Source organism: Schistosoma mansoni, chromosome 6 (assembly GCF_000237925.1).
Source record: "Schistosoma mansoni strain Puerto Rico chromosome 6, complete genome".
NCBI lineage: Eukaryota > Metazoa > Platyhelminthes > Trematoda > Strigeidida > Schistosomatidae > Schistosoma > Schistosoma mansoni.
The window spans coordinates 3,635,196-3,659,304 of NC_031500.1; the positions used below are offsets into that span (position 1 = coordinate 3,635,196).

General features: G+C 35.3%; 1 protein-coding gene and 1 non-coding gene across 2 annotated transcripts in view; one reads left to right on the top strand and one right to left on the bottom strand.

The window, feature by feature from the left end:
• Smp_123290 (serine/threonine kinase) overlaps window positions 1-24,109 on the top strand; it is a 99,317-nt gene that overhangs the window by 30,600 nt on the left and 44,608 nt on the right. Inside the window, exons 5-8 of the mRNA XM_018797986.1 lie at window positions 6,363-6,476; window positions 15,255-15,360; window positions 19,616-19,757; window positions 21,205-21,383. Coding sequence (XP_018652973.1) covers window positions 6,363-6,476; window positions 15,255-15,360; window positions 19,616-19,757; window positions 21,205-21,383 — 541 coding nt within the window. The remainder of the gene's footprint in view (window positions 1-6,362; window positions 6,477-15,254; window positions 15,361-19,615; window positions 19,758-21,204; window positions 21,384-24,109) is intronic.
• Smp_tRNA_00362_Gln_TTG.1.1 lies at window positions 12,945-13,011 on the bottom strand. Its single transcript has one exon. It is a non-coding gene (tRNA).

The window sequence follows — 24,109 nt, forward strand, 5'->3', positions numbered from 1 at the left end:
AGCTTCAATTGACTCACGCTTTCAACTATGAAAATACTGAAATCTCCACAAAACCCCTGATAATAAAAATAGATATTTAGTTAATTTTTTATTCTAAAGGTCTTGTATTATTATATATGTCACATAGTTCTGTTAAACTTTGTCTTCTCATTGTATTGTCTACATTTATCACAGTAATTCTTTGTTTGAAATGCACAATACCTACCATAATTTTCCGTAGTTATTTATACGTACAACTATTTCTATGACATTATCAATACCCCTGATATTACGCTACCATATTCCACTACCTTCGTTAGATATCGTTCTCAGTCTCTACATTTTCTAATCCCACTGATCACTGCTTCTCACTAGAACTATTGAAATTCCCTTTCGAAGCTAGTCAACAATGAGCACAAGATTATCAGTGTTGGCGTTGTGGAGATGGCTGAATTTTATTATTATCACGAACTGGTATAAGTTAGATTAGGAAGCACCGTCTGGGTGTATCGTCCTAGTAGCAGACAACTCAGGAGTGAGCATCCACAACCTCGCCACAGTGGATCGGGCTCAGAATCTTCAATCTAGATTGACCAGCCGGGGCCCAATGATGTACAGGTCTAACTTCTATCAATCTGCGGTAATGTCATCTATTATTTTCTTTGGTTAACTGCCTCGAATTCGATATGGTCAGAATCCAGTGATCATGGCTTATACTGATAACTGTCATTCTATATGAATGTTTTTTCTATTACAACAACAATTCGTGGTTTGTTTATTTTGTGTCTGTTATCATACTGTTAATGGTTACTTTAATGATGTTCTCATGAAATTAGTCGAATTGTTGTACATATTTAAGATTCGGCTTGTTCAATAATCTTTACTTTATAGTTTGATGAATATATACCTCCTTAGACTTTCCATATAATTCAAAATACAAAAAAGCACCAGATACATATGCGCCGTACAAATCTCATTTGATTTGTGTGAGGGCTGTGATACTGCCCAGGTGCCCAAACCGAAACAGGTATAGTGGCTGGCAGTGGAATCCAGGACCCGCGTACCTGCATTTCAGAGTTAATGTTCACTCTGGGACTCGAACGCAGTACCGTCCGCTTCAAACGCCATCACGTTATCCACTCAACTATTGAGTCATTTTAAATGAATGATTTCCATTGCAATCATTACCTGTTGTTTCTTTAAATAAACAAAATCATCATTGTCGTATTGCTTCTGAATGTTGGTAAAAAAGAAACAAAACAATTTATTCATTAATTTTACGCATGATCGTTGCAGCTCTTCAGATAATTAAAATAACTTATAGTGTCATTGAATAAGAAAAAGAGAATTCAGCGAAGATAATTTTCTTCTCAACGAAATCATTTACTTAAGCTGTACATTCGTATATATAGTTATATGACCTTTGTGTTTGTCGCTTTTTCTTTATATCTGTCAATTGGACTATTATCTGACCCATAAATTATTTTCTTCCTTACCCCTTGATTAGTATGCAACCTCATCTGTTATTTGTTATCGAATCAATTTATAATGCAATCTTTCCTAGCCTCTTATAAACATATATTTTCTAGATACCTATATATACAAATATGGTAAGCAGAGATGGATAGTGGCTAGTAGTGGAATCCAGGACGCGCGTTTCGTCCTATACTCAAACAATTGTACATTTACGCGATGGCGTTTGAAGCGAGGATACTGGGTTCGAGTCCCAGAGTGAACATCAACTCAGATGCAGGTACATCGAGCTGACGAGTCCCAAATAGGACGAAACGCGCGTCCTGGTTTCCACTGCTAACCACTATCCATCTCTACTTACCATGCTTGTGAATTAAGGCTATATCAAGGCAATACGCACAGCATGCACATATGCCAATTAGAGACTGACCAGTTACGGTCCTAACACATCAATGAGAAAATTCAAACAAACAATACTAATTGAATTTAAACTTCACCCCATTTCACAAGCAAGTAGTTATCAGGATTCAGTGGCCGAGTGGATAACGCGATGGCGTTTGAAGCGAGGGTACTGGGTTACTGGTTACAGGTTTTCCCTGGTGGTCTAGCTTCAATTGACTCACACTTTCAACATAAATTTAACTTTATCATTCCATTGATCAATGAAGTTAATCAGTTGAATATCAGCATTGAATGATTCTATTTAATTTCCAATTATTATTTCTAAACGAAAGTGATTTGTTTCATTATTTCTGTTGTTCTCTTTAAAACCTTCTTTTTGTTTACTTCACATCTCAGTCCCCCCTCCTTCTTTCCACATCATTGTCCCTAATCTAATCTTATAAATAAATTTCATTTGTAAACAGTAAAATGATCAATACATTTGTTTATTTATTTGTCTTTTTTTTCATTTGAGCTTCTGCATTTTTCTTTGTTTTTCTCTGGTTCTAGTTTCTTGTTGTTATTGTTGTTGTTGTTGTTTTCTTCCTTCTCTCCATTTGGACTTTATATTGTATTCTAATTCTTTAAAGTATACTTATTATATTCCCATTAGAGTTCAAATGTTTCAACGACAAACAATATTAAGTTACTTCTTTATTATTCTTGTTATTATAGTAAGATTAATTGAGTACTTATTGATTTCTTTTAAGTAGGTTTTATAATATTCCCAGGTAATGCTTTATTCATACTCTTCTCTCTCTCTCTCTCTCTCTCAATCCCTCCCTCTCTTTTCCTCTAGATGTTTCATTGTTGTATATAAACTGCGTTGGAATTAGATATTTGCAGTATTGGTTACCAAATTAGATCAATATAGGGGTTAGGCGTTCTCATACGAAATCTAAGGCTCTAGGTTCACTCTCCTATGGAGATGTAGATATGCACTTCTAATGAGTCCTACACTAGGACGAAATTGCTGTCCAGTGATTTTTGGTTTTCAGTGATAGTCTAATTAAATGAGTTTGTGGTTTAAACTGTGAAAATATCTTGAAATGCACCAAAAAATGTTACCACCCACTTAGAAATTATGTGACCTGTTCATGAAGTTATTCACTCTTATTTGCGTATTATCTAGATAAATTGTAGACTTACTGTTATATCTAGAGCTTTAATTCTTATTATGCCGCGTACTACTAGACTACTTGAACGATAGAACCTGCAACGTCGCAAGAGAGGAAACATAAGATTAGTAAGTAGGAACTTTTATTCCCCAAAACAGTGTCAAAATTTAGTACAGAAATCTCATGTATTTATAGTTATTGGCTGAATGTAAATCATCATTTCGGTCAACCAATAGGCACATAGGGGTCATTCCTATCCATCCAATGGGGAAGCTACACGTCGACATTCTAGAATATTCTCCTAGCAGTGACTGGATGGAATGTTTGCGGCTCTTTCTGGGCTTCTTAAGGTTTCCTAGAGTTTACCAACTAGCCGTCCTTACACTTACATTGATTTGGGTAAATACTCAAAAGTTGAATAGATTCATTTTTATCGATTTAATTGCTCAATAAGTAAACGAGTTGTGGTAATGAAAACTGTATTTTACAAATTCGAGTTATAACAACATTCCTAACTCCATTTTAAAATACTCCCTAATTATGTTAATATATTTCAAGGTTCATTGGTTTAATTATTTCTGGAAATCTTCGGAGATCCAGATCATAGGATTAAAATTTCTCATAATTGATTACCTTTTACAAGAAATTGGAGAACGTTTATGAATGTTTCATGCTAGTTTAACTTCGAATCAGTTGTCAGCAGCTTTAGGATAATATCTTTTTGAAAAGATTTCCTCAATGCAAAATTATCTTGTCCTCATCACCTATTATTTGTATTTACAAACGAGGAACTACTATTGTATACTACTTATGTTGACAGATATAAGTAGTATGTAGCACGAGTCGGAAGTGGAATGCGTGCGAGCAGAAGATTGAGAAAGTTGAAATGACGAAAAAAGAAGCAATCAAAATAACAACAGGAATGAAGGAACGATGGATTTTATGAGAGACAACTGGTTGAAGATGTGCAAATGATGTATTTAATGTATAGTTTTTTATATTTTACGAAGGCGTATTTCACAAATCTCGTGGTGTATTTCATGCTGGACATAGTTCGTATTAATTTGATACAAATAATAATGTTTCTTGAATAAACGTCGAATCGAATGTGTATAAGTACAACATTACAGAATGTCTCATTAAAATATGAGAACCATATAGTGAACAGTTAATTTGCAAAATAACAATCAATTGTCTCAATTTGACTGTTTCTTCTGCAAATATCCATCTATAGTCTCCGATTACAATTGTTCATGCATTTTCGTACCAATTGCGTACCGTTCCTGTTCTCTACTTATCGATATTCTACTGAAATACATTCAGTGCCCGACCATCACCATATACTAGTTATGTGGATATCAGTAACCCACACCACAATATTTGATCAAGAATCACAATGAGTTCAAAATTTACTTTTACATTTTCATCTCTTCATTATCGAAAATGTTTACTTAGAGTCTTCTCCACAAACTATCAGGAATTATGTAGATAGTGAGTTGTCTATTCGGAGATCACAAAAACAACTACACGTGTTCAGATGGTTTCATGGATAATTGTTCATACACATAAATATAAACAAATGTTTTCGAGATAACTGTAAACGATCGCAATCATATATCTATGTACCCTAATCGGTGTATCCCAAAAGGAAGATTTAATTTTCAAGGTAGAGGGAAGATGATATACGTAGACAATCAGACATAGAATAAATGATAAGTGGTGACGGATACACGCTGTCGGTCAATACTTAGTTATGCTTTTTGAGGAAAGAGACACGCTATTGGTTAAAAATGTGACTATTTACTGAAGGAAAATGTATCTATTAATGCATGAGTTGTACATATTCTCGACTCGCTTGAATTAATAAAATCTTTCTGCTCACTCTTGGGGTTCACACCCGATTGAATGGCTCGGATACGCATATAGGAAGGTTGTGCATCAATAGCAGACTCGGAAGAACGTACAACATTATATATATTTATATTTGTATATATAGACTGCTTTCTTAAGATATGAAAACTGTACATTAAATACTTCATTTGCACATCTTCCATCAGTTGTCTCTTACGTGTTTCATGATTCTGCTAATTCTGTTTTTTTATCCCAATTCCTTTGTGTTTCCCTTTCTGTTTCCTTTAGTTTAATCTTCTCAATCCTCTTTTGACAGACATCCCACATGTCTACATACTACTTATATATGTCAACATAAGTAGCGTACACCAGACCCAGTAAATAATGCTATAGAAATTGAGTTTTGAAAGGAATTTCGAACTTGTTTAAAACTCCATAATATTCGTAATTATTCGTCAATTTAGTCTGTTTTAATGTATATACCAATTACTGTGTAACCGTAAAATTTTCTTACTGTATAGGTCATTGTAAGAAAGCTATGGGTGGCCAAACAAAGACATGGCATCAGTCCATGCCGATCGAGTAGATTAGGGTCTGTGTAATGACTGCAACTAATGATATTGTTCAAAATCGTTCGTATTGGTACAGATGCATTTACTTTCAATCTTCCCCCTAGATTTTACGTTTCTAAATTCCCCATAAATGATTTTCTATTCCACTGATTTATATTTTCTTAATTAGTATAATCGATGACTGATGTTTTTTATTACCAATAATGCTGTTGTTACCTGTACTACTGTCGGATTTGTTTTAGAAATTTCATTTCTCTGTACTATTGGTTAGTGACAAGTTAAATTAATTTACATATAAGCCAGGTTCTACATTACTTACCTGTTGTGTCAGAAAATAAACATTGCTTGTGGTTGTATAGGGTCTTGTGTGACCGGAATGATATGAAAGCAGTTGTATGGTTTCTATCTCTCTTTCTCTAGTCCGTTTATTGATTAGTGCGCCCATATTGTCAGTTGAGTCGGTAACCTTCTAAGTACTCACTGACACACTGGTCAATGAATAACAACCAAGAACTTTGCTCCTACTGGTCCTCAAACTCCCAGTGGTCAGCCGAAAGCCTACGATAAAAACCAAATCAGTTCATACAATAAAGTAACTGAAATGCTTGAAAACACAACAAAACAAGACATGAATATGTGTAAATAACTTGGTCGTCATAAGTGATACAAGATCAGTGTACAAATCTGGAACACGAAAATATTTGACAGTAATTTATAGGTCAAACGAAAGGTTCCAAGTGGGAGAATATAAAAATATGACTGTCAAAGTATTTACTAATTATACAGGAAAATTACAAATAATAATCCCTTGTATCATAACTTCCGTACTATTCATCCCATGATATCAATATCAATAGCTGAGATTACTAGACGTCTTTCAAGCTTATTTAGCTTATTTATCGTTTTTTTCATCTTTAAATTTCTACAGAAGGTGAATTTGAAGTTTCAAAAGGTGGTAAACGTTTGTATATTATGGGAGCTGGTCGTTGTTTTGGTGAATTGGCTTTATTATACAATTGTAAACGTACGGCATCTGTAAAAGGTAAGTTGAATTTTGTAATGGATTCTGATTTGTTTATAGTATTAGTCGATTTTTTTTTGTTTCTCGTCGAAATACTACTTGTCAGTAAATTTGTTTTGTTATTCATATTGTACACTGTTTGTTGTGTTATGAAATAAATGATTTCTGGTGGTCACACAATACAACACTTGACTTTTGAACCCCGCTTCACCTATTTTCACTGTTTTAGCATTTAGGTTAATATCGACAACAGCGAAATCCTATCCAGGCCTCTTCATGGAGCCGTGAGGGATCTTGAGGGTTGTATCTCATGAACCAATGTGGGCGGTCGATGGAGAGAGCGGTTTAATCAAGCACTCAGTTGTAAAATCAGATCATACCAAGTTTATCTATCTCACGAGGCTGACAAACTCAGAGCGGAGTATCCATGCCTATGTATGCACTGAGACTAATGGATCTACTTGATGTGTTTTTTTAGGTATTTATATTGTGTATATTTGTCCAAAGAGAAAAACTGTCACGAGGACCTCATTTATGCTTACATGTACATGGTTGCTCACTACTGCTAATTCTTGTCATACTAGAGCTAAGCATCTTTCCAGTGTTCTTATTGGTTGTTTAGCTAAATGTAATGCTTAATATAAACTCGGAGATGGATAGTCCTCAAAAATCTCGTACACTATTAATAATAATAGTTTTCTTCTCATCAGTGATTCATTACGAGCGGAATTCACGAAATTTTAGTGAAACTACATGACCAGTGAATTTTAACCAGACATCAATGATAACAAGAGATGATGGTCGTCAGTCAGTCAGTCATGTACAACGTAGGGCCAAGCACACATATGTATCGGTTCAAGTTGCCATACCTTATTAGCACAAGATGATGTTCGTAAAAAGTAACAAAATAACTGGTTAGAATTGTTATACACTGTATCCTAACTCAATGATTTAAGCATAAGTAACATGAATGCAATGAGACAGCCTAACATCGAAGTCATCGATGCGCGCTGATGAGAGGTTGGATAGTGATCGAATTGAACAGTTTCTATTAGCTTACCTTATTTATTTATTTAAGCACATAAATATTGGTACAAGGAAGTATCAGATACATATGCGCTGCACAAATCTCATTTGATTTGTGTGAGGGCTGTGATACTGCCCAGGTGCCCAGACCGAAGCAGGTGGTTTTCTTAGGAGTCCATACCTGGAGCCTTTGACCTAAAGATCGATCTACAAGGCAGTGGAGCATCTTAAGGAGATGCAATCCCTTTGTAGCCGGTGACTAACAATTTATTCATAAGCCATTTGTTCCCTCAGGATACTGGAGATAATGTGCATCATCGGCTTGGAATCAGGGTTTCCCAACTCCCCTAGGTGGACTCGCCATGTCCACTAACCGGGTTAAAGCGTCGGACATTCGCTCTTCGTCCTTTCACTTTCGTGAACAACACTCCCGCCATGAGAAGGTAATGAGTAGGACTTCCCTGTTAGAGGCTATATACGTGTGAGAGGGAGAGCGGAATCTCCCCACTCTCGGCCGTACCAGGGCATTTGGAGGCGCTTACCTTATATGCTTACCCATTTGTTAGTCGTGATATAAAAAGTAAATATATGTGTGAATAATTTATGTAGAATACGATTTAGATTCATATTTCTTTTCACTATCGTTTCCAAACATTGACCACCTGTTCCATATGTTTTCATGTTCATTGATAGATGTCATTTTTATTGATGAAAAACAATAAAAAATGTGCAATTCTATCAAACAATCAAAAGTGATTCCTCCATTCTTCTATGTATGTATCTATGTATGTGTGTGTTGTGTGTTTTTGTGAGTGACTAGAATATCATGCATTCATCCAAGTGATTATCCATAACGAAATATATTCTGGACATTAAATTGTGTCATGGATATACTCTAGTTGTTTTCAAACACATAAACATTGGTACAGGGGGGGGCACCAGATATATATGCACCACACGGAGTGGTGGTTAATGTTGGTAGTAGTAGGAGGAGAAGAAGAAGTGTTAGTAGTAGGCTTTATTCATAATAACCATAGTAATAGTAATGATAATAATCTAATTACCACGGTTAGGTGTTTTGTTTAATAGTTTCTTCCTGTTGTATAGTTTTATTCACTTAGGTTTATCCATAAGTGTATGTATGTATAATGATAATAATAATTTATGTTCAGTTATAGTAAATCTAGACTAGTTAATCAACATTAATGATTTTTACTGTTCAATGTATGGGTTGAATGTATGTGTTTGACTTCACACATAGAATGGTAATATACTTGTGTATGTTTACATTTTACAACACCGACCGTACTATTAAACTAGTAGGAAATATGGGAACAATCTGATTGTGGACAATTTGCAAATCATTAACAAATTACACAAAGTGGATTCAATACAAATGTTGTATTGATATCACAACTGAAAGGCATTAACTTGTGAAAATTGCACACATTTATTAGTGTTGAGAATCACTTACATACAATAATATGTGATATTGGATGGGAAATCCTTGAGATTCGAAATGTTTGAAAATGTCGACAACCGACAATCGATCAAATCTTATTGAGAAGTAATTTAGAAATGTCTTTTGATCTTAGAGTATTGTTTGTTCGAAAAAATACTCTTATCTTGTGCCATCGAAATCAATTGTATGACCTGATTCTATCGAATGTAATGCTATCGCTGATTTGTTCTCCAATTTTTTTTACATCATCTGAGGATTTAGGAATATGTTTCAAACATTGTTTGTGTTCCTTCACCCTCACATTCAGTTGTCTTGATGTTTCACCTACATACGTTGCATTACAGTCACTACATTTGATTTCATAGACACAATTTTGTTGTTCTTCTTTATGTATTGGATCTTTAATTCTTACTAATTTTGATCTTAGAGTATTGTTTGTTAGAAATGTATTTGTCTTCAATTGTTTTTCTTATCATTAGTATAAGTGGACTTTTCGGCGATTGTAGAAATCACGGACTGATCTTGGCTAGACCACCAGTGGAAATCCTAGAGGGCCATTGCATCCTGTTACAGATGTTGTCGATCATTTATGTCTGCAAATATGTTTAATTAGCTCGGGGTTCGTACTGAAAACCCTCAATCCAACAATGAGTAGAGAGGACACAAAGACTACTAATATGGATTTATTTGACCTCAGAAATAAATCAAAATGGATGTATCCATATACTACTTAATATATGATTTTTGTACCGTAACATCAACTATCAAACTTTTGTAAATTGAACTGAGTAATGTTTAATACCAGTTCGTCAAAAAGATTTACTACACGGATACGATACCTAATGATTGTTTTTCACATTGACTTGGTTTTGCTCTTTTGGTCCTATCATATTAATGGGATTTTTCAAAAGTTCTCATTCACAACTCCATCACTGGGAATTAAACTCAGAACCTTCGTTCTTATACATGAACGCTTGATCTCTAGACCTCTGTGACACCATTCAATAGTGTACATGTTTAACTTATTGTTATTACTGTTGTCATTATTATTTTCAGTATGGGGTTGTGGAGATTGTTGAATTTCATTGAAATCACGAACCGATCAGTGCTAGATCATCATTGAGAACCTGGAAGCACTGGAGAGCCGTTTCGTCCTAGTATGGTACTTTTCGATATTGGGGTTCAACCGTGTCTAGTATGAAACAGTTATCCACCGAAGATAATGAAAGCTGGTTGCATAGAATCGCAGACTGGTTGAAGTTAGACATAAGTATTTTTGTATGCTGGTTCATTGGTCTAGGGGACAAGCGTTCGCGCGAGATTCAAGTCTCTGTGTGTAAGTCCTGCGCGCGGAATCTTGGATGTTGAGGTGTCCCATACCAGGACGAAGAAGTCGTCCAGTGCTTACGAGTTTTCAGTGATGCTCTAACATTGATCGGTTCATGATTTCAGTGAGATTATTGTTACTTTATATCTGCAGAACTTAAATAGACCGAACTATTTTAACTATGTGAATGTAGTTGGTGAAATTTTCAGCAACTACTTTTTAACCACTAAGACTAATTCACATTAATACTTGTTTGTATTGTCAACATATATACATTGGTGAACATACAGTACATGTGACCAGTGAATAATTTAAGCACTTGGTACAAGTGTGCAGGTTGCTAATCCAATTCGCACTCATTATAATCCCAGTGATTACTACAACTCTATTCGCTTCCGTGGCAACTTAAATGATCATAATATCTTAAAAAAATTTATTTAAGTACATTGGTTATGTGAAAATCTAGTAGGATTCAGTATACATTGATTGGTCACCAAGTGAAGAGATATCAATTTGGTTTTTGGCATGGATCGTGATTCTTACCAAATCCTGCTTACAAAAATTACAATTGGGTAATATCATTTACAGTTGTCGATTCAAATCCCATAGTGGTAGAAGTAGTAAGAGTATAAGCATTATGTGAAAGATTAGGGTTTGAAGGAGTATAATTTCACTGTATTATGCTCCTTCAATAACATCTTCAAACCCTAATCTTTCACATAATGCTTATACTCTTACTACTTCTACCACTATGGGATTTGAATCAACAACTGCATATCTGTGTGCCAATGTGGTATGGCAACTCGAACTGATGTACGTACGTACGAAGTTCTACGTTGTGACTGACTGAATATCATTTAAAACCAAATTTGATAATCTCTTGTGAGATGTTGAAGACAATCGACTGGAAATTCTGGAGTTAAAATTCATACTAGTTAGCCACTTATCAGTAAAATGTTTATATTAAGAGTATGAATATAGGTGATGTCTAGCTACTGTTTGTATTTAAGTAGTATGCTATGAGTGGTAAAGTTCTATTGTAATGGGAATCACATTTCTAAAATCAATTTCTTTCATATGCTTTTTTTCAAATAAATCTCGTCCTTTTCAGATGATTGTCAAATGTCGTATAAAAACCATTTCTAAGTTAAACTAGAAAACAGTCTTGTAAATCAGTAGAAAATGTCAATTTACAGCTGAATGAATATCCATTTATGAGATATATATGATGTGAATGTAATAATCTTTCAGTTTTGTGCCAGTATTATGCTTAACTATAGTGTACATAACAGATAACTGTTCACGTTTCATCATAGTTCAACCCATTCTCTCTACTATATACATATCGGCTCTGTTATATCTTCGGACCTAATGCGTATACTTAGAAACAGGAATCCCTGTAATTCCCACTGCTCAAAATAAGGACACGAAAGACTAATGCAATGGAAATTTATCAACAGTCTGGGATTATGGAGATTGTTAACTTTATTGTAACCATGCATCGATGAATATTAGACCACTATTGAAAACCTGAAAGCACTGGACGACCGTTTCGTACTGTGTGTGTGCTACTTCTATCGACATAAATAATATACACCATGGTTCAGGAATAGAATGTCTGGCAGTAGAAGATCGAGAAAGAAAGAACGGGAACTGAAAGCTGTTGGCATGGAAATGAAGGGACAGTTTCAGACGATTGATTGACATTTGCAAAGAAACAGTCAAGTTTGGAACAATTGATTGATATTTTGCGTATTAAGCATTTACTGTTCAGTTCTCAGATTTGACTAATAGATTTTGTAATTTTGTGTTCCAATACTTTAGATTATTCCCACTGGTGTTCTTGTTCACTACAAAACTAGTATGAGACTTCTTCTTATCAGTGTACATCGACGATCTCAAACATGGTATTCGAATCCAACACCATTGGTCTCGCTCACAAACACTCAGTGATCTAGAGATGAAGTGTTCGCCCGTGAGACCGAGAGTGCTGGATGGAATTCCGTGTTCAGGACCGTGAATGCGCACTGATAAGTAGGAGTCCCATATTAGTACGAAACAGTTGTCCAGTGTTTGCAAGTTTTCAATGATGATCCAACATTGATCGGTTTATGATTTCAATGAAGATGTATTGACTGTCGAAAAACACGTTCCTAGATCATGTTGTTGAAAGTCACTTGTTTGTTCAATGAAGTACATTCATTGATGTAATGATTTTATACACATTTGATGGTCAATTTAACTATTAATTATATGAATGAAAAGATACACGAGTCTATTGTACAACATATACAAAGTACACATGAAGTAATATGTAGAATACAATGAATGAAAGTTCAAAGCTGTCATATATTGAATGAGATTTTGCATTGAATAATTAATCTAGAATATATAGATATTGGTTTGAAATAATGTCACAATGAATAATGTAAACCCATTATTATTCACTTAGCATTGTTTGTTTGAATCTTCCCATCGATTTGTTAGGACTGCAACTGGTCAGTCTCTAATTGGCATATGTGCATACTGTGCGTATTGCCTCAATATAGCCTTAATTCACAAGCATTATAAGCAAAGATGGATAGTGGCTAGCAGTGGAATACAGTTTGACACGCGTTTCGTCCTATTTGGGACTTGTCACTAGCTGGATGTATTTGTATGTCAGAGTCGATGTTCACTCTGGGACTCGAACCCATTACCTATCGCTTCAAACGCTATCGCGTTATCCACTCAGCTACTGAGTCCTGATAGCCACTTGCTTGTGCAATGGGGTGAAGTTGAAATTCACTTAGTATTGTTTATTATTATTATTGCTGTGTTGATTGGAATGTCATATTGTTAATGAAACGAATATCATAAAATGTGAACTCTTCTTCTCATCTATCGAATTTTAAAACACTTTGAAATAGATTATACAGATAGATCAATTGAAAGGAACTAAACTGTCATATTTTTATTTATTTATTTATTTAAACACATAAATATTGCTACAAAAGGGCAACAGATATATTTGCGCCACACAAATCTCATTTGATTTGTGTGAGGGTTGTGATACTGCTCACGTGCCCAAACTGAAGCAGGTGGTTTTCTTAGGGTGTCACACACGGAGCCTTTGACCTAAAGGTCTAACCCACAAAGCAGTGGAGCATCGTGAGGAGATGCAGTTCCATGGTAGCCGGTGACCAACAATTGATTCATACGCCATTTGTTCCCTCAGGATACTGGAGCCAGCCCATGTGCACCATTGGTTTGGAATTGTGGTTTTCCAACTCCCCTAAGTGGACTCGCCATGTCCACCAACCCGGGTAAAGCGCCGGATATTCGCTTTTCGTCCTCTCTATTTCGTAAACAACAGTAAGGCCACGAGAAGGCAGTGAGTAGGACTTCCCTGTCAGAGTCTATATACGCGTGGTCATGTAAGAGCATTTCGAGAGGGACATCGGACTCTCGCCACTCTCGGCCGTACCAGGGCATTTAGAGGCTTAAAGCTGTCATATCAGAAACATTTAATTGACTGATAGATTTTTATTTGTTGAACATAAATTCCTCTTTTAAAAAAGAAAAAAATAGATTATTTCATGTTCTGTACACTTCAAAGGATTACAGACTTAGTGATTAAATGTATATTTAAATTAATGCCGGTTACATTTTTTTTGTGTAGTTTTGAGCATATGATATCATCATTCTACTTATTGTTATTATGGTTACCATATGTATACTTTTTAAATATACATATTCCATATATCCTTCACTCTTCGTTATATTTTTGGTTATCATGAAAGTTTTTAATTTATTTTTGTTTGATAATCTGAACATGAGGAGTCCCACAATTGGACGAAACGCCGTCCAGTGCTTCCAGGTTTTCCATGGTTGTCTAACTTCAATCAACTCATGATCTCATTCATTTTAATAAACAGGAATTTGATATTTTTATATCCCTATCTGTCTATCCGTCTATTTGCGTATATGCATACGTACGTGTGCATATCTCTCTTTGAACATATTTTGAAATAATTATAATGTACATAATTCATGGTTAGTAACTGTCAGCATAATTGATTTTATTCGGTTACATTTAGAATTTGTCTAAAATATGTCTCGATCGTCAGTTGTTCAATGAGAGAATCAATTAATCAGATGATTAGCAATTATAGTTTGATACTAAATATAAGGAGTGGATACGTATAGGTTACTGTGATCGATTTTGGAATGATATCAACTGGTGTTTCCAATTATTGATTATGAATATATAGTAAGGACTCCTATCGGGAACTTTATACGTGTGGACGTTTTTCAAGTAAACAATCGGTGACTTCATAAACTGATAACGAGTCTTAGTTTTAGCCAGTCTTGGAGAGCATTGTATGTCTGATGCCTTTTCATCTAAATTGATGAAATTTCGCTGCCTCATCAATCCTTATTATCTAAAGCCTAATTTCAATATTATTTGTTTTGTTGGACCATAGTACGGAAAAAAGAGATCTGTGGTCGAATACTAGTAGTCCATGAATGCCGTGTTTCAAAGCCGTATATTAATACAGAGAGAACTACTTCTCACTATACTCCATTGTTATATGACAGGCAGTAATCTTACACTCATTATAGGCGGCACAATATCCTCACTTAGTCTTTGCACTTTATTTTTTACGATCAGTATCAAAGCCATAATCGGATATACTTGCTTGTCTATTGTGTCTATCTGAATTATTTATTGAGATCATGAACCGATCTAAATTAAACGACCATTAAGAACCAAAAAACACTAAATAACCGTTTCGTTCTAGCATTGGAACCCCCTGACAGTGCCCATCCAGAACCCTACAACATTGGATCAAATCCAAGACATTCAATCTGGTACGGGAATTCTTCACCTCTAGACCAGTGAAAAAGGTACCCAGTGATGTACAAGTCTGTTTAAAGTAGATTATAAACACATATTTTCTGATTGTATAGACTGTTTTTAATTTACATTTTTTTCAAACAGCTGTAACTGATGCACGTGTTTGGGTATTGGAAAGAGCATGTTTTCAAGCGATTATGATGAAAACTGGTTTGGAACGTATTGAAGAACGTAAAGCATTTCTACGAAGGTTAGTTCATTACTTACATACGTGTGTATTCTTACGAGAAAAACAGCAAAATTATGTAAATATAAACGATCTTGTAATTGAATCTCCTGTGAAATCATTATGTGTATTCATGACAATAAAATCATACATTATCAGATTTTTGTAATCAGGAGATTTTAGTAATTTTATAAAGTTGAGATCGTGAGTCAATTGAGGCTAGACCACCACGAAAATCCTGGAAGCACTAGACGGCCTTTTCGTCCTATTGTGGGACTCCTGAGCAGTGCGCATCCACGATCCCGCCTCACGGGATTTGGACCGTTGGATGCCGGCCAGCTCAGTGGTCTATCGGTTAAGTGCTCTGGCGCGAGACTGGTAGGTCGTGGGTTCGAATCTCGCGAGACGGGGTCGTGGATGTGCACTGCTGAGGAGTCCCACAGCAGGACAAAACCGCCGTTTAGTGTTTCAAGGTTTTCTATAGTGGTCTAGCCTCAATTGACTAATGATCTCAACTATATAAAATCATACACTGTTAAGTCTATTTAAAGACTTCATTAAATACCCAGCAAAGTTTGCACACTATTATTGATATGTTATTTACATGTGTACGTGATAAACTCTCGTTAAATCATATTTACTATCTTCACATCAACTATGGATTCAAACGGAACTATATGAAATGACTTTGAACATTTAAAAGTCATTCTACTAAATATTGCCCTTTAAATAATTTTGATTTGATTGAAGCTTTTTTCTTTACAACTGGTTCTCTAATTAGTGAACAAGTTAATGACCATTTGAGTTCAATAACTCAATCAATAAGGCTTTGGTATTTCGAGTTTCACTGTAAATATTAACATTGGGATGAAGGTACATCCAGTTGACTAGTCCTAAATAGGATGAAATGGGCATCTTGGATTAAACTGTTAGCTACAATTTAAGGTTACTAAGCTAAAGATAGTTTATGTAGAGTAGATGAAATGTAGTTAGCAGTAGAATCCACTAAGCGTGTTTTGTCCTCTTTGGGACTCAACATCTGTATGTACCTACATCCCAAAGTTAATGTTCACTCTGGCATTTTAATTGACAAGTTCTAGATTCGAATCCATCAGTGAACATAAACTCTGGGCTACAGATATATCCAGCTGACGTTCCAAATAGAAAGAAATTCTCATTCTGTATTCCAATAAGAGCCACATTCCATCTATTCTATATTAACTTTGTCCAGACAATCTACACAGAATACTCATTTGTCAAATAAGGGTTTTATGGAGATTTCAGTATTTTCATAGTTGAAATCATGATCTGGGTTCGAATCTCGCGAAGCGGGATCGTCGATGCGCACTGCTAAGGAGTCCCACAATAGCACGAAACGGCCGTCCAGTGCTTCCAGGTTTTACATGATGGTCTAGCTTCAATTGACTCATGATTTCAACTAATCATAATTCGTTCAAAAGGATAATGCAAACCATTACAAATCAAATCAAAGATAATTTAGTAAGGATTTGATGATTTCTGTTTGTTCTTCATTTTGATACACTGATATTTGATTTAATAACCGACATACTTCTTTCCCCAATATTTTATGTTGACTATGACTGATTCGATGACCGATTATTTGTCATATTTCCTTCCTGTTTATGTATTTATCTCTTTGATAAATTTGGATAATGTAATAGAAGAGGAATATTATCAGAACCATGTGATATATTAGTATGATTGTGACTTACAAACTAGGTTGTTTAAACATGTACCTAAATGGTTGCAACGATAAATAAAATCAAATGACCCCAATAAGAATAGATGGTAAACAACCATCGTCCTCTATTGCCAAACATATAGTTGAAACAGACCATACGAATGATCTTAACTCAGTTTTTTTGGTTTTGTACAAAATGTTCAAGGGTGTATACTGAGGTTTATTAAGATCTTGGTCATAAGAAAATCGAAACTGTTATATCTTGTAGCCTGTATGCCCTGTTAATGTATAACGTGATAATACCACCAGTTAGAGAGCAGTGACTTATCGATCGGACCAATGACGCATAAAACCTGTGAGAGCATTCTAGATTACTTTTCGGTCCTGCTTTCTGCCTAACCCAGCCAGTTAAGTTCAGAACACCAATCTCAGTCTATGCGGTATGAATCTTTTATTTCAAACATACTAGGTTTATATACCAACCAAACAGACCACACCATGCCATAAAATAGGAAACAATATTTGTACAAGATTTAGCCAAATGTGGCTGTGAATAAGGGAGTTAGTAATTGAAAGACAGGACAGAACTCAAGAATGGTAAATCGTATAATAATAGTCTATGGGTCAAAATAAAGCTTATAATAAGAGGGACATGAATATGAATAGTTTAGTTATTTAATAATTATACAATTAAAATATACTCATAGTATTGGTCCATAAATGGATCCCTAAAGTTACTATCCATCATTCTTATCGGCACATAACAGAAACCTTGTTTATGTGTTTAAAAACGGTTTGTTCTCATCCTTAATCTATCCTGGTAATTATGTTTTATTATCCAACATGGTGAGTTCCACATTTTTATTAAATTTGTTTCTTCTTGCCTTCTGTTAATTTAATTGACCTGATTTCCCTTATATAAATGTTCTTAACAAGTCTGTATATGTGATCAGATTGCTCTCCATGTATTAAGCTAATGTATCAGCTAGTTTTGATAAACTTCGTCTCTCCTTATTGTGAAATCATAATTTGGTACTGTTGTGAGTGTATCGCCTCTGTTATATACGTATAGGCTCTGTTGTATCGTCGGTACTTCTGTTTTATGTTTGCAAACGGGAATCCCTGTGATTTCCACTGCTAAAAGTAAGGACACGAAAGACTGATGCAATGGAAATTTATCAACAGTTCGGGATTGTGGAGATTGTTGGACTTTATTGAAATTATGAATCGATCAATATCAGACCACTATTGAAAACTTGGAAGCACTGGACGACCATTTCGTCCTAGTACAGGACTCATCCTTATCAATGTGCATCGATGATCTCAAACATTGGATTCGAATCCAACACCATTGGTCTCGCTCACGAACACTCAGTGATCTAGAGATGAAGTGTTCGTCCGTGAGATTGATAGTACTGGATGGAATTCGGTGTCCAGGACTGTGAATGCGCACTGATAAGTAGGAGTCCCATATTAGTACAAAACAGTTGTCCAGTGTTTGCAAGTTTTCAATGATGATCCAACATTGATCGGTTTATGATTTCAATGAAGATGTATTGACTGTCGAAAAACACGTCCTTAGAACAAGTTGTTGAAAGTCACTTGTTTGTTAAATGAAGTACATTTATTGATGTAGTGATTTTACACATTATGTATCATATGAATGAAAAGATACACCGGTCTATTGTAAAACACATACAAAGTACACATGAAATAATATGTAGAATACAATGAATAAAAGTTCAAAGCTGTTGTATATTGAATGAGATTTTGCATTGAATAAAAATAATCTAGAATATGTATATTGGTTTGAAATAGTGTCACAATGAATAATGTAAACCCATTATTATTATTATTATTATTATTATTATCATTATTATATAACTGTATTGATTAGAATGTCATATTGTTAGCATACAGCGTATATAGCCTCTGTCAGGGAAGTCCTACTCACTGCCTTCTCATGGCGGGGGTGTTGTTCACAAAAGTGAGAGGACGAAAAGCGAATGTCCGGCACTTTAACCGGGTTGGTGGATGTGGAGGATCCACCTAGGGAAGTTGGAAAACCCTGATTCCAAACCAATGGTGTACATGGGCTCCAGTATCCTGAGGGAACAAATGGCGTACGAATCAATCGTTGATCACCGGCTACCATGGGACTGCATCTCCTTAAGATGCTCCACTGTCTTGTGGATCAGACCTTTAGGTCAAAAGCTCCAGGTGTGGTCCCCTAAGAAAACCACCTTCTTCAGTTTGGGCACCTGGGCAGTATCACAGCCCTCACACAAATCAAATGAGATTTGTGTGGCGCATATATATCTGTTGCCCTTTTGTACCAATATTTTTGTGTTTAAATAAATAAACATATTGTTAGTGAAACGAATATCATAAAATGTTATTACCGAGAGGAAATGTGAATTCACCTTCTTATCTTGCATCAATCTGCTACAATTTTCCAACAATTTTTTACACTATACCAAATCAATAATCTTCCAGTCGGCAAATAGTCGTTCCAATGGATCGTTAAACTCACTCTACATTATATTGTTCTCTCATTTTGTTTTTTTTACTATACAGTGTCCCACTGCTCAAAGATTTATCACCTAATCGAATATTACGAATAGCTGATGCATTAGAGGCTCAATACCATTCGGCTGGTGATTGTATCATAAGGCAAGGTGAACTGGCTGATAGCTTCTTTTTAATTCAATCTGGAAAGGTAAGGAAATTCATTTATGGAATCAATTATAGTGCATTAGTATAGAGTTTTAGGAAGTGACTGAATTTTATTAATATAACGAACCGATTTAAATTGAACAGCCAATAAAAATCTGCCAACACTGGACTGTTGTTTCGTTCCAGGATAGAACTCGTCAGGAGTGTGGATCTTTGATACCGGCAATAGGGAAGAAAACTTAATTGGGTTTGCGATACCCTCTCATTCGACTACCTTGGTTGCGTTTTAGTTGACATATGTAGACATTTCTTCAATCTTGAAGAAACTATTTCTCCCAGTGTTATTCGAACTAGCATCACTAACTTTCAGAGATAGTACTACTAAGCTTCAAAGCGAAATTTAAACCGGACTTTCTCATGATAGATTTAGGATTTGTGAGGTTTTATCTCATAAATTAACACAGGGGATTGATGGAGACTAGACTAACCCACTACTCTGTCGTAAATTCATGTGTCATCTATGGTTATATGTACGCTATGGAATGCACTAGTCATGCGACTATTTATTTTTCGTCTGTATGTAATATCCATTTGACAAACCAAGAGTGCTAGTATTTAATCATGGAATAAAGCATTCATGTTTACGTATATACTGCGGAGTGTATGAGTGTTATATCCTAGTGAAGATTGATGCACGGGTAACTTCCGGGATCTAATAATGTTTATATATATTCTTATTGTATAACTGTTCAGTAACCAGATTATGTATATTTATAATCCTCTTATCATAAGCTTCATTTTGACCTATAAATTATTATTATACGATTTACTGTTCCTAAATTATACTCAGGTTATTGTTTACTGTCTCCCACGTTCATTTTTTGGCTTTTTGTGTATAAATGTTATTCCCCATTTTTCATTGCATTGTGATCTGTTTGGTTGATATATAAGCCCAGCATGCTTGAAATAAGTGATTCGCATAACAGAAGCTGTTATTAATGTTCTGCATTCAAGTGGAAAGGCTAGGCTGACAAAAGACCAATAAGGACTTGGAGAAGGTCATAAATTGTGAACTCAGGAGAACTTAATCGAGACGGCATGGCTCGGTCATACAGATATAATCTCTCTGTATCTTTTCATTCTTTATGTTAAACATATTATTTTATCAGTAAGCTTGCTTGTATTCTTTTATGGTTCTTGCAAAACAGTACTTGCTGTTTACCACGATGGAGCAAGTCAGGATATACATTTATGTAACTTCAACTGAAGATCATATTTCCTGAGTAGTCACATCATTTCCAGTCAAATATATTATACTAGGACTATTAGTCTAGGAGCATAAATAAGTTAACCAATGCTGATTTTAGATTTAAGTTCCAAAAGGTATTCTCCTCGCTAAACTATCTTTAATTATTTTTCTAGTGTAAATTTTTGTTGAATTTATAAATTTGTTACTTATTTCTGTTGTTTTGTGCTACACACACATTAAGGTTCGAGTCACTATATCCTCACCTCAAAATGGTTCAAATGAAACCAAAGAAACTGAAATTAGACAATTAACTAAAGGTGAATATTTTGGTGAAAAAGCATTGCTCGGTGAGGGTCGTCGAACAGCAAATGTTTATGCTGTTGGTCCTGGTGGTGTTGAAGTGTTATGTTTATATCGAAAGTAAGTTACTTTTATGCAATGAACTATTCAATAAGCAAGGAGGTACTGTTAAACTTATTCATCTTACCGAGCTTGAGATTTTTGTGTCTGTGTTTGTGAAATGCATTTGAAATGTTTTATTTCAATAAATAGTATAACAACGACTCTACATTATCATGCATATGGTGCTTAGATTTTCATCACTGAGCAAAATCTCTAACTAGTTGCTAACACATTCATATGCTCTTTCTTTTTTATGTTGGTTTGTTCTCTGAGCTGGATGGTTTGGTCGTGGAGCTTTCATCGTCCTTCTGAACGACATCATCAGCACAAACTTCGGGTAGAAGTGAAGTGTTTGAATTTCTCCACATGTGATTCACAGCTTGTCCTCTGCACCTCGATGTTGATTGGTTCTTATTGACCTTAAATCTGTCATTGTTTATTTCTTTGTTTTGGTTGTATCTCCTATTGTTTTGATTTTTGTTCCTATGTTCCTGCATAATTTTCTTGATTGGTTGATAGATTGGATTGATTTCAATATGTTTGTTTATTGCTGATTGACCTGAGTACCAAGCTTCTAAAAATTCTCTGGTATTTTTGGAATTGCCTCTGTCCAAAATCTGCACATTTTCCCAGTCGAATGTATGTCCGTAGTTGTCCACGTGGACACGTGCTGATGATGTCGTTCAGAAGGACGATGAAAGCTCCACGACCAAACCATCCAGCTCAGAGAACAAACCAACATAAAAATCACCCACCTGAGCTACAAATCTTCTCCACCATCTCAATATGCTCTTTCTATTAAGTATGCGGACTGGGCTACATAAGTCTGTTATTTGTAGACACAATTAAACAAAGGATTAATCTAGTTCTATTTAAAATGCTCAACGTTTTGAATAGATCTGATACTGGTACCTCAATATTATTCCAGTTACTAATAGATGGAGGCATGGGTTTTTCTTATTAAACCATTTGATCATTTACTTATCAGTATGCTTCAAATGCACTTGGACGTTTTAACTCCTACACCGTAAGCAGCGCCTCTTCGATGAGATATATATTCGCGATACAAGTTAAGAATAGAATTCAGAGTCCTGGAAGTTCTGTTTGTCTTACTACATCCAACTACTTCTATGGTAACAGTTTCATAGGCTAGATGATTCCAGCGAACCCATTGACGCTTTTCCTAGCAATTATTCATTATGGTTATATAAAAGCCCAATAGAGTAAATTTGAAAATGCTCATCATTTTCTCATCCCGTTTATTAAAAAACAAATGGTCTACAAAAAAAATCCACATTCAACATTAACATCTACATATTACCAGTGAAGATTCCAAAGTTCATATGCGTCTCCGTTTACTGACCAAAGCGAACGCAGTTTTCACCCAGATTCATGCATACACAAATAATTAGTTCCGATCTCTTTGCTTCTATATGACATTCAGACCTACCATGAAGTCGTTGTTTACTCCTGTCATATCTTATAAGTATATGTGTATGTGCCTCTAGTATTTCTATTTTCACAGTTATTATCAGTCAAGATTTCCCATCTTTTTTTATAGTTCAGAAGGGGTTTTGTGGATATTTCAATATTTTCATTGTTGAAATCATGAGTTAATTGAAGCTAGACCACCATGGAAAACCTGGAAGCACTTGACGGCCGTTTCGTCCCATTATGGGACTCCTCAGCAGTGCGCATCCACGATCCCACACTCGCGGGATTCGAACCCAGTGCCTACCAGTTTCGCGCCAGAGCACTTAACCGATAGACCACTGAGCCGACATCCAACGGTGTTAATGTCTAACTTCAACCGATCCACGAAGTTGTTGTAATTCATTTACTTCGTGATATAAATGACAAAACTCTTGTTCAGTTGTGTAATATTCCTAATGAAGGTCGGTTACATCTCTTAACTAACTGACTGGCGGCTACTCATTAGTTCACGTAAAATAGCTACCCGGTATTTCCAGGTTTTCAATGATGGTTTAAATAAGATCACTTCGTGATTTAATCTGTAGGTTCAGTAAATACTCTAACTGTGACAAACAGTGTATTATAGAGAACTCAGATTACAACAATCTGCCTCGACTATTCATGTTTTGTCATCTGTAACCTTCTGACTTTGTACTTGTAGAACTATGGTTTAGTTCTTCCAACGTTTTGACAGCAAATTTGAAAGGAACTTCACACATAATTTAATCAGTTACAAACGCTTTGTTAGAATTGTGTGTATAGACGATTTTTACCAAACCTAGTCATTGGATAATGATAGAGATCAAACCACATTTGTTCAACGTTTTCATAACCACAGTAGATCCAGTGGTGTTGTCTTGTCATTGGATCTTCATGTCCTTCACTAAAATTCCCTATCCACTTAGAAACAGCTGTTTTCCTTCACAATAGCATTATATTCATAAACATACCGGTTGTTATTTCATGAATTTCTTGAGAGATTATTTTCCCTATGCTTTATCAACAACGTTTAACAATTATCAGAAGGGGGTTTGGTGGAGATTTTTTAGTAATTTTATATAGTTGAGATCATGAGTCAATTGACGCTAGATCACCATGGAAAACCTGGAATCCCGCGAGGCGGGATCGTGGATGAGCACTGCTAAGGAGTCCCACAATATGACAAAACGGCCATCCAGTGCTTCCAGGTTTTCCATGGTGGTGTAGCTTCAATTGACTCATGATCTCAACTATATAAAACGTTTCACAAGTTCATTTCGTGTATTTAGTGA